General features: G+C 37.4%; 1 protein-coding gene across 1 annotated transcript in view; it reads right to left on the bottom strand.

Annotated features, from left to right (window-relative positions):
- Nucleotides 1-18,392, bottom strand: part of TEKT4 (tektin 4) — a 226,062-nt gene that overhangs the window by 174,573 nt on the left and 33,097 nt on the right. Inside the window, exon 2 of the mRNA XM_044089716.1 lies at nt 10,593-10,663. Within this exon, the coding sequence (XP_043945651.1) occupies nt 10,593-10,663 (71 nt within the window). The remainder of the gene's footprint in view (nt 1-10,592; nt 10,664-18,392) is intronic.

The raw sequence follows: 18,392 nt of genomic DNA, 5'->3' as shown, positions 1-18,392 counted from the left end.
TTTTGTTTTATAATTGATTTATTTATTGTTTTTAAACCAAATAAAATATTAAGAAAATAAGTATATAGTTAGGAGTTATGTGTACTATACATATGGGCTGACTTTTAACATTATGCGATGATCCTGCACAATAGTTTCGTGTCTTAGTATTTTTGCATTTTTACATATTCTGCATGCATAATACACATATATACTTCCTCTGCATGCGCCAGAGTTTGATGCATGAACAGTTTTTTATGAAATTACAGCGTAAAATTATGATTCTAACATTATGTATATTTTTCATGAATTCTAAACATATGGTTCTTAAATATATGTTTTTTTTTTCAATATTTTTTTCAGCATATTTTTATATATACTGCATGCACTTGCTAGTATGAACGTAACATATATTGGCAAAACTGATTTATAATGGTTGTACCTAGAATGTTTAAGCACTCTAACAGTTTTATTATATGTGTTCTTTTGGGAATTTTGTTCTAAATGCTTTGTTTTAAATGCATTAGTTTTAATATACTTTGTTACATTTCACTGCCTAACATTTTTAACTGATTAAATTAATTAATTAGTCATCTAATTGAATTATTGTTCTGTGGTTTTTATTTTTAAATTACATCTGAAGAAGCATAGTCCACTACACGAAAGCGCTCATTTTTTCTGTTTTATAATAAAGATGTTTTAGCCTTTACGGATTTCTTCCTCCTGTGGTGATTCCTTCTGGATCTGCTGTTATTATTATTATTATATATAGTTAGGAGTTGTTAAGTGATATAGGTAAAAAAAATTAGGAATAATGTGGGCTATGTCAGACTGTACAGAGGATGAAGAGGACATATCAGAGTTGTGTGAAATTAAAGAGTGTGAGGTGGGATTGGAAAGGGGGTATGTTAGAGTATAGAGATGTGAAAGCAGTTTAAGGTAGCAGGAAAAAGAGAAATGTGTGTGAGAGCAGAGAAAGAAGGCTGGAGGAAAGGAAGAAGGTGAAATAACATAAGAGATTAATAGGGTGGAAAAGAAGGAGAAAAGGAGAGATAATCTATGTAAAGAGGGGAGTTAGGTGCGAGGTAGTGAGGGAAAAAGGAGATATTTGTGAGAAAAAGGTATGGAGGAAAGGGATGTGTTTGTGAAGGAAAAGATAGAGGGATAGAGCTGGAGAAAATGTAAGATTTAGTGACAGAAGAACAGATTTAGAACATTTATCCTAGGTGGGTGAGAGCAGGAACATTGCCAGGAGTTATTTGGGTGTCGCTTTATGGCTTGCTTAAAACTTTTTAGTTTGTCAATTAGTTTACAGGTGAGAGGGACTAATTTGCAGGGATTTGCTACATAATTTGAATATGAAGAGTCTCCTGCATTGAGCAGACATCACTGTGTGGAGAGCGGAAATGGAAGGAAGTGTTTAAAATAGGACAGCTCTCTAGTTTGTATAGAAGTTTGTGAGCTGTGAGTAAATAATTTGTATGTTAGAGAGTTGGTTGTTCTAGCTAGTCGAGTTATTTTTGTGTCTGGCAGTGGTTGGATCTATGTAGAAAGTTTACTGTAAATTGTGTGATTTTATTATAGCAAAAGTCAAATTTGTTTTTAAGGTAGTTAGTAGGTTTGTAAGAACGGGGGATGCATAAACAAGAGTTGGAAGGAAGTATGCTGACAACATGGTCCTCCTAGAAGAATCAGTGAAGGAAGGTTTAGCATGGAAGACAAGACCAAGTTATTGATGTTTTTTTTTTTTTTATGACTATGGAAATATGGGGGTCATATTTCAGGTTGTCATCTATAGTGACACAAGGAAGTTTGTATGGATGATCATTTCTAAAATGTTGTTAACTGAGAGAATTCTGAACGATTGCCCTGTGATGATATATATGCTTAGGTATGAAAAGCGCTTATTTTGTTTTCTTTGCATTTACCAGTAAGTTAGAGTTTTGTAGCCAGGACTCAAAGGAAGACAAGGATTCCTGAGCAATTTGAAGCAGCTGTGTAAGAGTTGGTGCTGTGCATATAAGAGTGGCATTGTCTGCATATTTAACCATGGTTGCTTGTTTGCTGGAAGTTGTGGAGTCTGTTGTTGAAGATGTTAAATAACAATTGGCCAAGAACTGAACCCTGTGGTACACCAAAAGAGACTGGTAGGAAGGGGAATAGATTTTGCATCCATTTTAAAACTTGTACTCAATTGGATATGTAGTTGTGAAACCATGAGAGTGCAGATTGAGAGAAGCCTATGGAGGAGAGTGCAGTTTTGGTAGGAGACTGTGTCAAAAACCTTTGACATATCTAGAAAGAGAGAGGAGACCAGGTTATCTGCATTTCTATTGAGGCTTGCGGTATTAATAAAGCTAATGAGAGCTGTGGTCATGTTGTGATAGGGTTTAAAGCCAGGTTGAGTATCAAAAACAATGTTCTGCTTCATTAGGCAATCCAGGAGTTGGGAAAGAATGCATTTTTCTAATATTTTACAGAGGAGTGATAGAATGGCAATGGGGTGGTAGTTTGAGATATCTGTAGAGGTACCTCCTTTATGAAGTGGGATTATGCGTTATTTCTTCCAGACATAGAGGACATACTTTTCTGTAACAGGGCAGTTTATCAGTATTGAGATAGTATATGCAAGGGGATTAGCTACAAGTTTAAGAAATTCTGAATGAAGATTATCAACTGCTGGCATAGCTGTCAACCTCTTAGCATAAAAAATCTGGACAAACCCAAAAATAATGGGGGGACAAAGCCTTAAAATAGGGACATATAATATTGCTCTTATGGTGGTGCTGCGGTAGCATTGTCGCCTCACAGTAAGACGTTGTCCCGTTCGATTCTCAGCTAGAGCGTCTTCTGTGTCGAGACATGTGTGAATGGGCGTACTTTCGTTGAAGGTTGTGCGTCAGAGCTGGCAACTTGGTACGTAAAACTCTACTGCCAATCATTAGCGGACAGGAGTTCCGCTGTGGCGACCCCTAACCGGGAAAAGCCAAAAGATACAACAACAATATTGCTCTTATAAACTTGTTGCTAGAATAAAAGGCTTTGTGTTACCATGTATTTTCTAAAAGATATGAAGTCTGAAACTCAAGTGATTTATCATTATTTAGTGAATTCAGTCCTAACTGATTTGCCACAAAAATCCAGAAAGTCACAAATTTTACGGGGAACAGACCAAAAATATGAGGCAAAAATCTGGACATTCTGCAAAAATCTGCACAGTTGAGGGGTATGCCTGCTGCTGTAGTTTTTAGCTTTGGGAGTATTTCTAGATAGTTGAGCTAGAGAATAGTTGAAAACAGAAGAAGAAAAGCAGGTTGTATGGAGAAGGAAAGAGTTAGATTAGTGGTATGGCTAGCTTTGAGTAAAGAGAGGACTGACTGAGTAAAACAGGTGTTGACTTGAGTGGGTATAGGGACTGAAGTGTTATTGGTGGAAGGAGATGGTATGGTCTAGCTGGGGAGTAAAAGATTATTCCTAGTTGACCAGAACTGTTTGGAGGTGTATAGGTGCTTATTCTGCAGATTGGTTTAGTAGGCTTTTTTGTCTGTTCTATTTTTTTGCTTGGATGGGCTTCTGAGGTATTTCTAGTTCTGCCAGATTTGTTGAGTTTTGTTGTTGGAAAAGTTTCTAGAATTTGTCTCTTTGCAGCATTAGTTGCCAGGTGTCTTTTGTTAGCCAAGGTACTAGGTTTGATTTTATTCGTTTTGTTCTAACTGGAGCCAGTTCATTTAGTATGGTTAGGAATATGGAGTTGAAATGAGATACAGCATTTTCCAGGAGCTTGGTTTTAGGATATTCCAATTGTATTTGTAGTTTGTAGAGGTAGGAGATAAAGTTGTTTTTTGTTGAACAGATATAGGCTACACACTTGGCTGAAATGGGCGTTTCTGACTACATGGTCTGTTTGCTGTACTGCAAACGTTGGTAAATGGTCACTGATGGTGTCTGGTGGACAACCAGCACAGCTAATTCTGTTTGGGGTATTAGTTAGGCTCCAGTAGAGAGTTGACAGCCTACTGCTATACTTGTTTATTCTTGATGGTGCAGTAATGAGTTGGGAGAAGCCAAAGGGATTGTCAGAAGTAGCGAGCTGACAATTGACATTTAGGTCTCTTAATATTACAGTTTCATGGTGAATATTATGGGAGGTCCAATGCAGAATATCTTCGATAGTAGCAGTGTTATTTCAGGGTGGAACTCATACTTTTGTAATAAGTGCTCTTTTGTTTGTTTATTTCAAGGATAGCAATACAAGTTTCTGCAATGAAGAATTTAGGTTGGGAGTGGGTGTAGGCAATATGCTTTATGGTGTTTCTAAAATAATTGCTATGCCACTGGCCTTTTTATGTTTTCTATCAATTTTGATTATATTGTAGCCTGGAAGAAGGATTTCCTGGTCCTTTGTATCCTGTTTGATCCAGGATTTGATGACCACAAGTGTATCAGGGGAGTGTGAAGCTATGCATGCATGTAATTTGGATATCTTTTTATATATGCTTTTCAGATTCATGTTTATGAGTAGTAGACTGGTACCTCTATTGGCTATCAGAGAAAAAGTGGAGCAGATATAGGTTGTGGAATACAGGTGGGTTGAGCTTGAGGAGCTGGGGCAGAAGTTGGGAAGATGTTGCCCCCCAGGGATAGAGTAGAGTTAAAGTGGTAATATGGTATGATCCTTTTTAGCTTGTATTTGTGCTTTAAGTTAGGTTTAAAGTGTGTGCACTTATTGTATGTGCATCTGTACATGAAGAAGATATAGCAGGTGATGGATTGCTGATTGGGAGGAATAGCATGGTGAAAACAAGAAGGATAATGGTTTTGGCATATGGTGCTTGGGGGAGAGTTACACTGTTGTGGATTGCATTGAAATAGCCTTCTTCACAGCTAGAAACATGTTAGCTGTAAAGCAGTAAGACCTCATTAGCAGCTAATTTGCATGTTTACTGAATTGCAGTTACTACTATGATGTGCAGATCGTGGCTGATCTGCACTGCATGGTAGTAACCTGCTGCTCATGTAGGCAGTGGAATTTCCCATCCAGTCACTCTGTGACACACATACACACACACACACACACATACACACACACACACACACCACAGTCCTTGTACCTGTCCCTACCCTCCCATGGCTCTCTCACCCCTGTAATACTTTAGTGACATTATGGCACATATATTAGGCTTTTGCTAGTCTAGTGCATTGCCCCAGCCCCAATCCCAATTACAACATTCCATTATGGTCATCCCTGGTGGTCTAGTATTTTCCCCACCCCACCATGACCCTTATGAAGTATGTGCCATTACAGTACTTCATGACCATTGGTTCCCCCATAGATTCCTGTACTACTTTTGATGCCATTATAGCACTTTAAAGTGTGTCCAGTGTTTTCCACCATCCTTGTTATGCTGCTATGTGCCTTAGGGCACTGTATGGAGTATTCCCTGCAGTCTAATATATACCCACATCCGTCTGTCTCCATAGTAATATTGCTGCCATAGCAGCACTTAAAGCATTCCCTGGTGTACGGTGGTTCCACCCAACCCCACCGCCAGTTACTATTATAACACTGGTGCCATCATACCAAATAACATAAGCCCTGATGCTGTAGTGTTTTCCCTCACCCCACCTCAGTATGCATAGTAATGTTGGTGCCAGTATGGCATTTTATAGACATATACTTGGTGGCCTACAGTTCAGTCTTAGAGCCCCTAGCCGCCACTATTGGTCTAAAAGGGGGGTTGATAGTATCTTTGTGAATCTTAGGGATTCCGAATAAACTAACTTATTTTTCATATTGTTTACAAGTGTATATTACATATTTTTTCTTCATATAATTTTTTATATATGATATTTAGCATCTATATTGTGTGTTTAATATATTTTTTATGTATGGTTCAGATGTTGTAACAATAGTTGGAAAGCTGACATGTTCATTACTTATTTGATATAGGGTGTCTCTATACAAAAAATCTGTATTAACATCATGGTAATGACACTTAAGGGTTAAACCCTGAAGCCTAAGGAGAGACTTAACAGCAATGTTTTACTACCTGAATTGAGTGTTAATTGAAATGGTTATTTAAAGGGTGTGTTTAGATGTGATAACTGACTCTGAAGATGCCCTATGTGGGTGAAAGCGCTTAGTCAGTTGTTTGCTATAGTTCAATAAAAGTCTCGGTGGTTTTATCTTGGTATCACCAGTGTTTTTATATTACTAGTTCTTCTTCCAGTTGTTGGACGTTTTAGTACTTTTTTGCACTTATTGGAACCACTATTTTCTCTTCAACAGACATTATCATAAGGGCAGGGTTAATGCCAACATTTTCTCCTTTGCGAGACAACAGCTCCTGTCCCTTTTCCTGGGTTTTGAAACACCTTCTAGACTGCCTTCATTATTCAAACATGGCTCTTCTTCAGAAGCCTCTCTAGACCTAGCGGTCAGCAACCTATCTCCTTCAACAGCTGGTACCCACGATATACATCTAGAGGCAAGCTGCTCTTCATTAGCTGCTACAGAACATTGCCATATTGTGTAGTTCACCTGCATGCTATAGTCTTAATTCTGTACCACACTCTCTTGCTCTTGCCCTCTCCCTCACTCTCTCTCCATCTTGCTCACTCCCTGACTGGCCTGCATCAGACCCAGAAATTTTGCAGTTCCCCTCCGCAACATACTCTCTATTAAGGACAGCAGCAGACACAACAGTCCAACAAGCAGTGCACCTTCCAGGCTTGGCAGTTACTATATATATATATATATATATATATATATATATATATATATATATATATATATATATATATGTGTGTGTGTGTGTGTGTGTGTGTGTGTGTGTGTGTGTATCCATGTCTGTCACAAGTGGAGGAGTCCACACCCCCTTCCTACAAAAAGGGGAGACTGGAGACAGGAAGGCATAGACATTGGTTTCTGTTGGTGTCAGAGATAAGCAGATACCTGAAAGTGTACTAAGACCTTGGGCATAATACAGAAAGGCTGAGCTATAGAGCTGAACAGAGCTCAGAGGAGTTCACAAGTGGAAGAGTTGCTATGTATTGCAGAACCACAGTTGAAAGAACTGCTGAGTTTATCCTAAAGCCTTGGTTACTGAAAGAAGACACCTGGATTTTGAGAGAAAATAATACAAGTTATAGATATAATTTTATTGGCAAGAAACTTGAGATGTATGAAAAGGTAGAGTACAAGCCTTTTTATGTAAAATAATTTGTATTATGAGAGGGAAACCAATTTATGTTCTGCCACGGGAAACTTATTTATGTTCAGAATAAGTTTAAGTGCAAAAACATTTAATTTAGATAAATATCTAGTCCCATGTAATGAAACTAAGAAATTTAAAAAAAAATCCTGTCAAATTAAGTATTGTTTCACAGAATGACAATCATTTATGAATACCCACATTGGCATAATTTTTTACACATATTTGCAAAATACAGTTCTGGCACATATTCTACAAGTCTGATTATGAACTACACAGTTTCCTTTCATGCTTACAGACACCACTACTGCAAACCTAAATTTCATTGATATAATGTTTTCTCAATTCTCCACTTTGTATCCGTTTTTTGTGAACAGGACATTGCCTCATAGCTGTTTTTTTCCCATTTACTAAATAATTTTACAAAACACCATGCCTTTATTCTAATTTTTGCCTTATCATTTGACTAATTTTATGTTTCACATCTTTTCAGTAGTTAATTATTTTATTTGTTTACTTGTAAATTCACTTGCCTGCAGATATCTGCTGCTTTAAATAAGGCCAGATTTCTTTCTCTTAACAGCCTGCACTTTGATTCATTATGTTTTAATACTGCAAAATGTTCTACTTCTTATTAAAGAATCATGCTGCTCACCAAAGTCAATTACTTATCAGCTCAATAACATATATTTAAAACAAAGCCTTGGATACCATGCCACAGAACCACAAGAAACTGAAAAGAGCTGTGTCCCATGGGCAAAAAAAATAAAATAAAAAAATACGCCATAAACCAACAAGACTTTGTATTAAGAGCTTTCATTCCAAACTTTATTTAATAGGAACTTCATCAGAATCTTTGGCACGGTATCCAATGTTTTGTTTTAAGTCAATAACATATATGTTTATAGTTTTTATAGAACCTTGTAGTCTTGTAAATGCCTAATAAAGAACAAATTATTTTTGGGTTGACAAAAGTACTGAATGCATTTCTAAGAGATGCTCTCTTGTCTTCATTTTCATCAAGGAAAGTAAAAGAGCTAAATACCTGTATAGCTTTCCCCCCAGAAAGCTGCAGAAATACTGCACAATTAATTCTTCAGCCATTTCAACTAATCAGAATGCAGTGAGAAATAAATCACATTTCTGGATCAAAAGTTTGTAGTTTTCAACCAAATTTCATTGCAATGAAATAAATCTTGGTTACTGCAGCTAAAGTGCACTTCCATTGAGAATTATACTTTTGTAGTTCCAAAAATACAGGATCTTGAAAGAAAATATATTTCTTCAGTTTTACAGAAATAGTTCTGAAAGAAAATGTATTTCTTCAGTTTTATGAAAATAGTCCATAATTTCTTGCAGATACTCCCACCACTCTTTGACACCTTGTCATGTCAAGAGGTTTAATAACTAACATATGGTCGGTATGTGTGGCTTAAATTCAATGAGTTATATGTAGAATTTGAATTCTCTAGAACTTCTGTGTATAATGACATGTTAATCACTGGACCAAGCTCATCAGCATTTGAAAGTACATACCCATGGTGGGGAGTAATACCAGAAACTGGAGACAAATACATTAAATAATACCTTCCAAAATTACAGCATAAGTTTCTCCACAGAATGAGAAGAAGTCAACAATCAAGCATTTTCAAGGCCTATAAAACTATGAACCAGTGACAAAAGAAACAACAAAACATACACAGAAAAACCAAGCATGCAATACACACATTAGTTTACTTATTTACCTACTTACATGCATACTTATTTACCTACTTATTAGTGTACTTTCTTGTTTATTTATTTACTTTTCACAAACTGTAACAAGAAAGGATAGCATAAAAAAGGGAAAATTATGTTGTGAAGTTACAAGCGTGTATCAAACTTGTGCTTAGTCACACTCAACATTTGACAGAGAAATGGCACCACAAATAAAAATGCAAAGCTTCCCAAGTTAACACAACATGGTAGTTACAGATATAGGTCTGAAAGTAAAACAGCAAAGCTTTTCTGAAAATAGATTCTGAGATTCCAAAACTTTTGGGATGAAACACCTAAATGATTTTTTTTTTACATGACAGTTTCAGATCTGTGGATATCAGGCATTTCCTCAGACAGAAACTAATTTTGTGATAATTGCTGATATAAACAGGGGGAGGCCAGAAGATCTTGCTTGTCTGCATTAAGTATTGAAGTGGTAATAACAGCAGATGCCATCAGTCATGGGCAGACATACAAAACAACCTATTATACAATGACCCCCCATTAATATTCCAAAACGTGCATACTGATTGGTCAGTGTGCACGTTGTAAATCAGAGTTATAGTAATGGAAAAAGGTCCAGTCGCCCAGACTTTTTCAATTAGTATTACTCTTTTTTTACAACAACGGAGAATGCAAGATCTCCGTTGCATTTTACACATTGTCTCGCTATGTTAAAAGAGTTTAACATAGCAAAGCAGCTTTAAAAAAAGTAACAGAGATCTTTCTTGATTTTTTTTAAAGCTGTCTCGCTATGTTAAACTCCTTTAACATAACGAGACACTTTGTAAAAAGCAATGGAGATCTTGCTTTCTCTGTTGCTTTTTTTAAAACTGTCTCACTAGGTTAAATGGGTTTACCATAGCGAGACAGCTTTAAAAAAAGCAACGGAGATTCTCCGTTGCTTTTTTTAAAGCTGTCTCACTATGTTAAACTCTTTTAACACAGCGAGACAGTTTATAAAAAGCAATGGAGATCTTGCTTTCTCCGTTGCTTCCACCCACAGCTCTGATGTACTGTGTAAGCATACACATGCGCAGTACATCAGAACTACCACAGAATACCAGACAGCTGCAGAAGGGCAGCAAGGAGGCATTATACAATGCCATTATTTAAGAAAAGTAATTATTTTTTTTATTAAATAATGTCATTGTATAATAGCAATAACCCACTTCTGGGTGTGGGTAATGCTGGATTTACCACGGTTGTCTTTGTTTGGCCACTCGGGCTTCACCCTCATGACCAAACCACACCAACTGTGGGTAAATCCAGCATTACCCACACCCAGGCGTGGGTTATTGCTATATTATGTAACATACAAAGCTGTACTGTACATCTACAAACTAAAGAGTGGCTGTACAAGTATTTTCATTTACAAACTCAACATTCCTAGTCATTCAAGGAGAGAATATCCTGAGGTAAAACATGGCCACTGCTTAACAGCACAGGCTGCACACTAGTGTTCTTTGAAAAGCTGTGCATTGTCTATAAAAATTGATAAATCAGCAGCCTTCGTAACTAAAGTAGCTTAAGTTGACTCTAGCTCTGATAAGCTCAGGAATCTTAGAAAAGTAGTTTTACAGTCCAGATACAAATAAAATGTACAAAACTAAATATTTGAAATGATGAAGTTCATCTTACCGTATTTGACAAATTGTTTGCTCCAGAGTTCTCTTAAGAAGTTCCTGAACACTTCGAATTAATTCAGCTTCCTGAGCAGAAATGAAATATAACTCTATAATTACATTTGCCTAAATAAATTGAACTCACATTTGTTTGATATACAAGAATGCTTCCTTAGAACAATATTCAGCTGTTTACATTGCCTAAAAGGCTGTTGGTTTAAGAAAAAATATAATTATTCACATTCCATACTAAATAACAATAAATCTGGCTCCTTACAGATTTTCTTTTCCAAAGAGCTAAAATAAGAGATGAGGAGATGCAAACCTTATTCACAGGACTGTAGGATCACAGGAATTACAAGGCAGTGGGTCCACATGCTATTTACACCCTGCCAAAGCCTACCATCAAGTTGTACCCCCACATCTAGAAGGGCAAAGCAGGTTTGTCCAGGTATAACTTTGTGGATCCCCACCTAGTCATCAAGGCTGCATTTGAAGGTTGTGAGGTGTCACTCTGATTGACATGTATGGTTAATGCATTCTAGAGATGTGGTAAATGTTGGGTAATAAATTCTGTCCCTCTAATGAGTTTATTTATGTACTGGTGAAGGTTTATGTCCTCAATTCTGGTACTTGTGTAGCTGTTCATTTTGCAGAGATGCAAGAGATCAAAGTGGGTTGGTTCCCTTATGGCACGGAAGGGCAGACAAAGATCTCAGTTTAAGAGCCTGTAAGAGACTGAGTGTAGATATATTGGTTCCAGACTCTCCTGGTAGTGCCAGGTCTTTTGATTGGCAATATTCTTTGTTAGGAACCTCTGGGGCCTTTCTTGTTATCTGATGTAGCTGGATAGATATGTGCCAAAGTAGCCAAAGTACTCTATAACTGGCTTAATCATGGCTGCATACACTGATACGACAACTTTGTTAGATGTGAATGGTATGGCTTTAGATATTAGTTATGCTAAACAGTAGGATATGCAGACTACTGATGCTGCATAACAAGACTTCTGACTGTTTTTGTCAGTTTGAAGTGGATTATTGGCTATACTATACATTGGCAGAGAGATTTTTTTCTCCAGATGTGGTAACACTGAACTTCTTTTCATTTAATTTTAAACTATTTTTATACATCAGTGTTTAGTGTGAGTCAGCTATTACTGTAATTAACTGGTATCAAAGTGCTGTTTGGCAATAATACCCAGCTTGCAGTCATTGGCAAACATAGCTAGCCATAGGTCTGGGACTCTGGGTCTATGGTATGGAGGTCACAGAAATATATCCCATTAAGTGCTTTGAATTTCAAGGGAGGTGCCTGCCACCTGAGCAATGATGGTTTTGTCTTTCATCCTGTTCACTATCCGCCTTACAATATAAAGTTCAGCATTTAGGAATCTTAGTTTTTTTATGATACCAGCATGGGAGATAAAGTTAGATGATTTTGCCAGATCCAGACTGGCTGTATAGACACAATGACCAAAATCTACTGCCTCTTTGATCTTCTTGGGGAATTTTACTAAATTTTGTGCACATGATCTACCCTTGACAAAACCAAACTACTTGGAGGCAAGCTGGATAAGGTTTTTGATATCACTCTTGCAGATTTAACTAGTCAGGCTAATGGGTCTGTAGTTCCATGGGTTTTCAGTAGCACCACCTTGTGAAGAGGCATCACAACAGTAGTTATCAAAGCTTCTAAGATGTATCCAGTGGTTAATCTTTGGTTAACTTTAGGAGGGGTACCACTGGAGAATGATATGTGCCATTTATTAGGCCTTTGGGTAAAATATCAGAACCCATTTATTAGGCCTTTGGGTAAAATATCAGAACCCGTGGAAGCTCTATTTTTGGTGTTAGAGAACACAGTTGGTATGTGCTCCATTTTTGGTGTTAGAGAACACAGTTGGTAGAGAACACAGTTGGTATGTGCTCCTTTATGATCCTAGAGACTATAAATGATTCAGGGATTGCCAGAGTTTCCATGACTATTTCCAGGTTAAGGCTGGTACTGAATCTATCTGCTAGCTTATTAGTTAAGTCTTTTAGGCCAGAGTGAGTGGTGCCATTTTGGAACAGTTCATACACCATTCAGGGTTATTTCCTTATTTCATAATACAGTGTTTATGATGAGATGATTTTATTTTGATATAGGACTTCATTTTTTTTCTCTTGTTATAAATCTTATTTATACTGGTGGACCACAATGGTGGGCTGATCTTAAATTTCTCAACATATGTGTTTCTACTAGGGACAGCTGAATCTAAACATTTAGTTACATGAGACTAGACTATAAAGGAATAGTGACAAGTTTCTGGTCAGGTTTAACAAGGGATGGAGATAAAAGAGTGATGAATGCGGGTGCTATGTTAGATATGAAAAGATCTAGATTGCTCTTCCATTCAGTTGACTGATTTATGTTTTTTCTATGGAACTTCCATTTATTAGGTCTAGGAATCTCTGAGCATACTTAACTTTAGAGGTATAGGTGCAGCAGTTTATGGAAGGATAGTTGAAATCGCCCTTCATAAAGGATTTTTTTATTATTGATAGTTTGATGAGTACATTAAGGAATCTTTATGTCCCACTTGGGACATTGAGGATGTCATATAACAGGCTGGATCTAGGATTTTTGATCGAAAGCTCAAAAGTCCGAATCAATACTTACCAAACACACTTTAACAAAAGTGCTTTCACCAAAAAAGCACTTTCATTAAAGTATGTTAAAAAAATCATTAAATCTACTACTATGCAGGGGGGCAAGACCCCCTGTGCCCCCCACACCCCCCTACTTTAATATTCTCACTCCGAGGTCACACTGCAGTGGAGAAAAGGGAATTTTCCCTTATCCGCACTGTAGTACAACCGGCACAACAAGCATACTTACCCGAAAGTTCTGCTTCTGTGAACAGCACTTTTGGTTAAGTATGCTCGCCGATTAACATTTCGGTGGAAAGTGCAGTCGAGGATCTGTACAGATCCCAACAGGCTATATAAATGATAATTTGCTTTGTTTAGGGTAAGTAGGACTTCTAATTTCATTTCCTTTCACTCTTATTTCATGGAGTTGACTCATAGTAGCTGTTGCTTTTCATATATCTAATATAATTCTTAAATTGCAGATCATTCATTACAATGCATCACACAAATTTTTTTCATCTGAAGGACAAAGTTATTAACCAGTTCTGCCTCCTTCTTCTTAGAAGAAAAAGAAGTCACCAGTGAAACTTTGGACAGAACTACAAACAGGTGTATTAGTATTAATCATCTCTAATTGCATTCCTCCTTTTTCTTTAAAACATTTCCTTCATTAGAAAATCTGTTCAAAGATATCTGCAAACTTCCATTGTCAAGGCATCATATGAGATATGACAACTTTTCCTAACGAATAAAACTGTTTCAGAATAGTGACTCTTGAACCCTGCCTTTTCTAGGGTCATGCCTACCTAACAGATTATTCCTGGGTCCAGCTTACATTGAATAGTCAATATAAAATGAATAAAGTCACATCAGACAAGAAAGAAATATGTTTTTTCTGCTGCTCAAACTTCACAAAACTATGTATGGCCAACTGTGTTCATGGAAATCCATATTTAATCTGCACATGTAAACTAGTGCCTGGCAACACTATCACCTCCTCCCACCCAGGGAAAGATGAGGAACAGAGAATACTTAGCAGGTAGTAACAAGTTGTAAAATATAACATCATAACTTAAAACACACACACACACACACACACACACCTGGTTTAATAAAAGACAAGGTAAACTTTAGGGCAAGGAACAGTATTATTGTTCTATTATGCGTGTCATCAAACCTCATAGAAATGTTTAACAAAGTAAGTGTTCAATCTTCTTTTAAAATTGTTGATATGTGACACATATCTAATATCTTCAGGCAAGCTGTTCTACATCTGAACCACCCTTTATGAGAACCAGCTGCTTGCAATATTATTCTTGCCAAGGCTCTTCATTAGTATGCTGTCCCTGATTAAAGACGGCATCAGTGCATTCAAATAAGAATGGTCTCTATAGGAAGTTATCCAATGTTATTATATCACCTTTTAATTTTCTGAATGTTAGGGAAAATAGTTCTAAGCATTTCAACCTGAGCAGTTCATTTTACCGAAATGCTCAATTCTCTTTGTATATCCTCTGTACTAGCTCTCTTTTGTCAATTTGAGTCTTCTTTCAAAGATGCCACATAATGGCCTTATATTCTAATTTCAGTCTCACCAAAGTTATAAATAAGTCTGGCATTACTTTCTCATCCCCACCTTTAAATAGTTATAATATACCACTGACTATTTTATTAGCATTCAAACTGACCATCTCAGTATAGTTCCAAAAATACTACTTTTTCCCACAACAATACCCAGGTCTCAGAATGTATTAACATGTTGTATAATTACATTATTCAGGGTATAATGTGTTACACACATTGATTCCAAAGAACATACACTTGGTCTTTTCCACATTAATAACAATCCTGTTCAGCTCCATCCAATTGTTTAACTAACTGAGGCCACTTTGTAGGATTTCTCTAACAAGATCAGAGATAATAACTTTGACAAGATTTATGTCATTGGTATGAATGATGTAAAAACTACAGTTATTTTAAATTATGTCTGACAAATAAATATCAAACAAATCCAAGAACAGACCCTTGAAGGTTTTCCTACTATTCTCTATTTGCCAAACACTCATTGATCCATATAATGTGTTGTCCAGATAGATTAAATCTTATTAATTTACTTATTAATGAATTATTATACAATACAAATCCTATTCCCCAATTGGCTAATCCAGCAATTCTTATTACTTTCCTAAAGATTAACAACTGTAAAAAATCTGTGTATCATAGTTCTGTACATCCCCTCTGGAAACAATATACTTTTACTAAAAGAAATTATTGCCTGGATTTCTATTAACATTAAACATGAAACTGTTATCTTAGATGACATAAATATCAACTGGCCAAACCTAAGCTCCAATATACTCACTTCTATTATTAATCTATTCAATTTCACTTCGCTAATAAATACACCCCAACCAGACCAAACAAGGATAACACCACAGGATCCATCCTACACTGGATTCTCATCTCCAACCCCAATAAAATATCTGACATGGGCACTCTTCTAGACACTCTCAGTGACCACCTCTCCACCTTTATCCACCGCTCTCTCCCCTCCTACCAACATCAACACCATTACAAACAAATAAGGAACTTTACTAATTTCATCCCTCTTACCTTTGTTGATACCCTGAAAATGATTAACTAGCACAAACTAAAAACCCTCCCACTAGGCAATGTTGGTGAATTTTTTTAATACTACATTCCTGAAGACAATAAATAATCTAGCACCCCTTCATTTGAAAAGGATCAAAACAAACAGTGCTCCATGGCTGACCAAGCCTACTAAAGATCTAATGCTCGCCAGAGATAAAATATGAAAACAGTATCAAACCAATAAAAGCCAGCACAATCTTATACATTTTAAATAATTTCAGAATTGGGTAAAAAAAACTATTTCTTAAAGATAAAAAAAAACTTACCATATGAAACTGCAGTCCAACCATAAACAAAACCCTAAAAATTCTGGAATTCCATTATATCACTCCTAAACCCTGGCACAAAAAAACCCCATGTCCACACCCTGACAAACCTTCTCTTGAAATAGCCTCTCTCTTCAACTCTTTCTTTATAAATTCTATAGCTAACATTACTACTAGTTTCCTCACAACAGACACAGCAATTGATACTGCTCCACCAAGAACCTCCTCCTCCACCCTCCCCAACTCTACAGCCACCTCATACACCCATGAACCCAGCACCCCTAATTACAGCTCACAAACTTATCTTTAAACCTTCTGATTGTCCTGCTCTCAACTCTATATTCTCCTACTACCTCTCAAACAGGCCCCTTAGATTTGAGAATCAGCAACTTCTGTAGGTTCACAAGCCAAATCTGCCTCCTGGCAAACTCCTTTATTCTTACTCTTTAGCCAAAAATTGGAATGCTCTACCTTTAGCCATTAGAACAATCCACAGTCCTGCACATTTCATAGGTTCATAGGTTCATAGCTTGGTACTAGGGTATTTGCCCTAGGGCCTATACAAGCCTAGCCATAACAATTCCCTGGCTATCTCTTCCCACAGTATTTACTTCCCTGTACCCCTGTCTAGCAGTGCGACTGACATGATCCCTGGGGTGAATTTCCTATCTCCCATCCAATCATCAAGGTTCCTTTTGAAGACGGCCAAAGAGGCACTCTGCTTGACATGTATGGGCAGTCTATTCCAGAGTCTGGGGAGTCTCTGGGTTAGGAACCTATCCCTCCAGCATGTTTTGCTCATTGTGATGACAAGGTTTAGATCCCTGGAGCGTGTGTCTCTGAGGGATTGGGATTTCTTTAAGTGTAGCATGTCCAAAACCTCTCTACATGCTTACCTAGCTTCCAACTGGAACTGTACTTGCACTCAACCACCTTGGAATACCTAAGTTCTAATATTCTATTGTTATGCTATATTTACCAAAACATTCCTCTATGTTCTAGTTATCTGTATAAATAATTGTAGTTTGTCACTGCTATTTGTCTTGCTACTGAATTGCTAAACTGTGTTTCTAACTTTGCAAATTAATTTGTTTGAAAACTGTATATTGCCATTGTATACAATACTGCTTTTATTGTACTCCCCGGGCCTCCACTGAAAATGGGCTCTGAATGGCCTAGTGGACTTCTCTGGTGACCAAACTACAAATAAATAAAATAAATAAATGTTATCCAATGCCTGGGATTAGGAATCAGTATATTAGAGGGTCAGCTCAGGTTGGACGGTTTAGAGACAAAGTCAGAGAGACGAGATTGCATTGGTTTGGACACACCATCAACACCCACACATAGCAACACTAAACCCACATACGCGGAGTCCTTTAACATTAACCTGCCCAAGCAACAAGGACCTCCGAAGCCGAAACTCAAACAAACACCAGTCACAACCAAAGTGACACATAGCTCACAACACCAGTATGCCACCCAACAACAGACCCTAAGGCAAGACAATGTACCCAACACTTTAGTCATAGGTGACTCTATAGTCAGGCACACTGATGTCCCACTCACCAGACTGAACAAGGAGAAAATTACAGTCAGCTGCCTGTCAGGTGCCAGGATCCGCCACATAATGCATGCACTCAAGTCACTCCACAAGTACAAATACGACTCTGTCATTGTCCATGTTGGAGTGAATGACTTGAGACGTACCTCCCTGGACTACATGAAAAGAGACATGGAAGAGCTCTTGGATCATGTGATCCAGGCAGGTATGACCGTAGCCCTGAGTAGCATCCTGCCTTCACCCGGAATGATACCACAGTACAAGGACAAAATGATTGACTTCAACAATTGGCTAAGCTTCTGGTGTCATTCAAAGGGGATCTAGTATTTGTCTGCCTGGGAAGACATGATCGACAAACCACGATGCTTTGCCAGAGATGGTCTGCACCTGTCACCCCTGGGATTCAGGTTAATGGCTAAAGCTCTTGCCACCCCTATAGTGCCTTTTTTAGGCAAAGTTCAAAGGATAAAACCACCACCATAACAGATAGAAGCATGCAACATCTGAAGGTAATGCTACTCAATGCTAGAAGTCTAAACCTCAAAATGCACTCTCTCGAGGCACTCCTAAAAATGGAGAACATCGATATCTGTGCAGTAACTGAGACCTGATTCAAGGCTCCAGAGAGCACCCCTGCAATACCAGGCTACAATTCTTACCACACTTTCGGCCACAAAACCAGGACTGAAATACTAAAG

This window comes from Protopterus annectens, chromosome 12.part0, assembly GCF_019279795.1.
Source record: "Protopterus annectens isolate FY-2018-M chromosome 12.part0, PAN1.0, whole genome shotgun sequence".
In the NCBI taxonomy this organism is placed as follows: domain Eukaryota; kingdom Metazoa; phylum Chordata; order Ceratodontiformes; family Protopteridae; genus Protopterus; species Protopterus annectens.
This window is presented reverse-complemented; position numbering and strand designations above follow the sequence as displayed.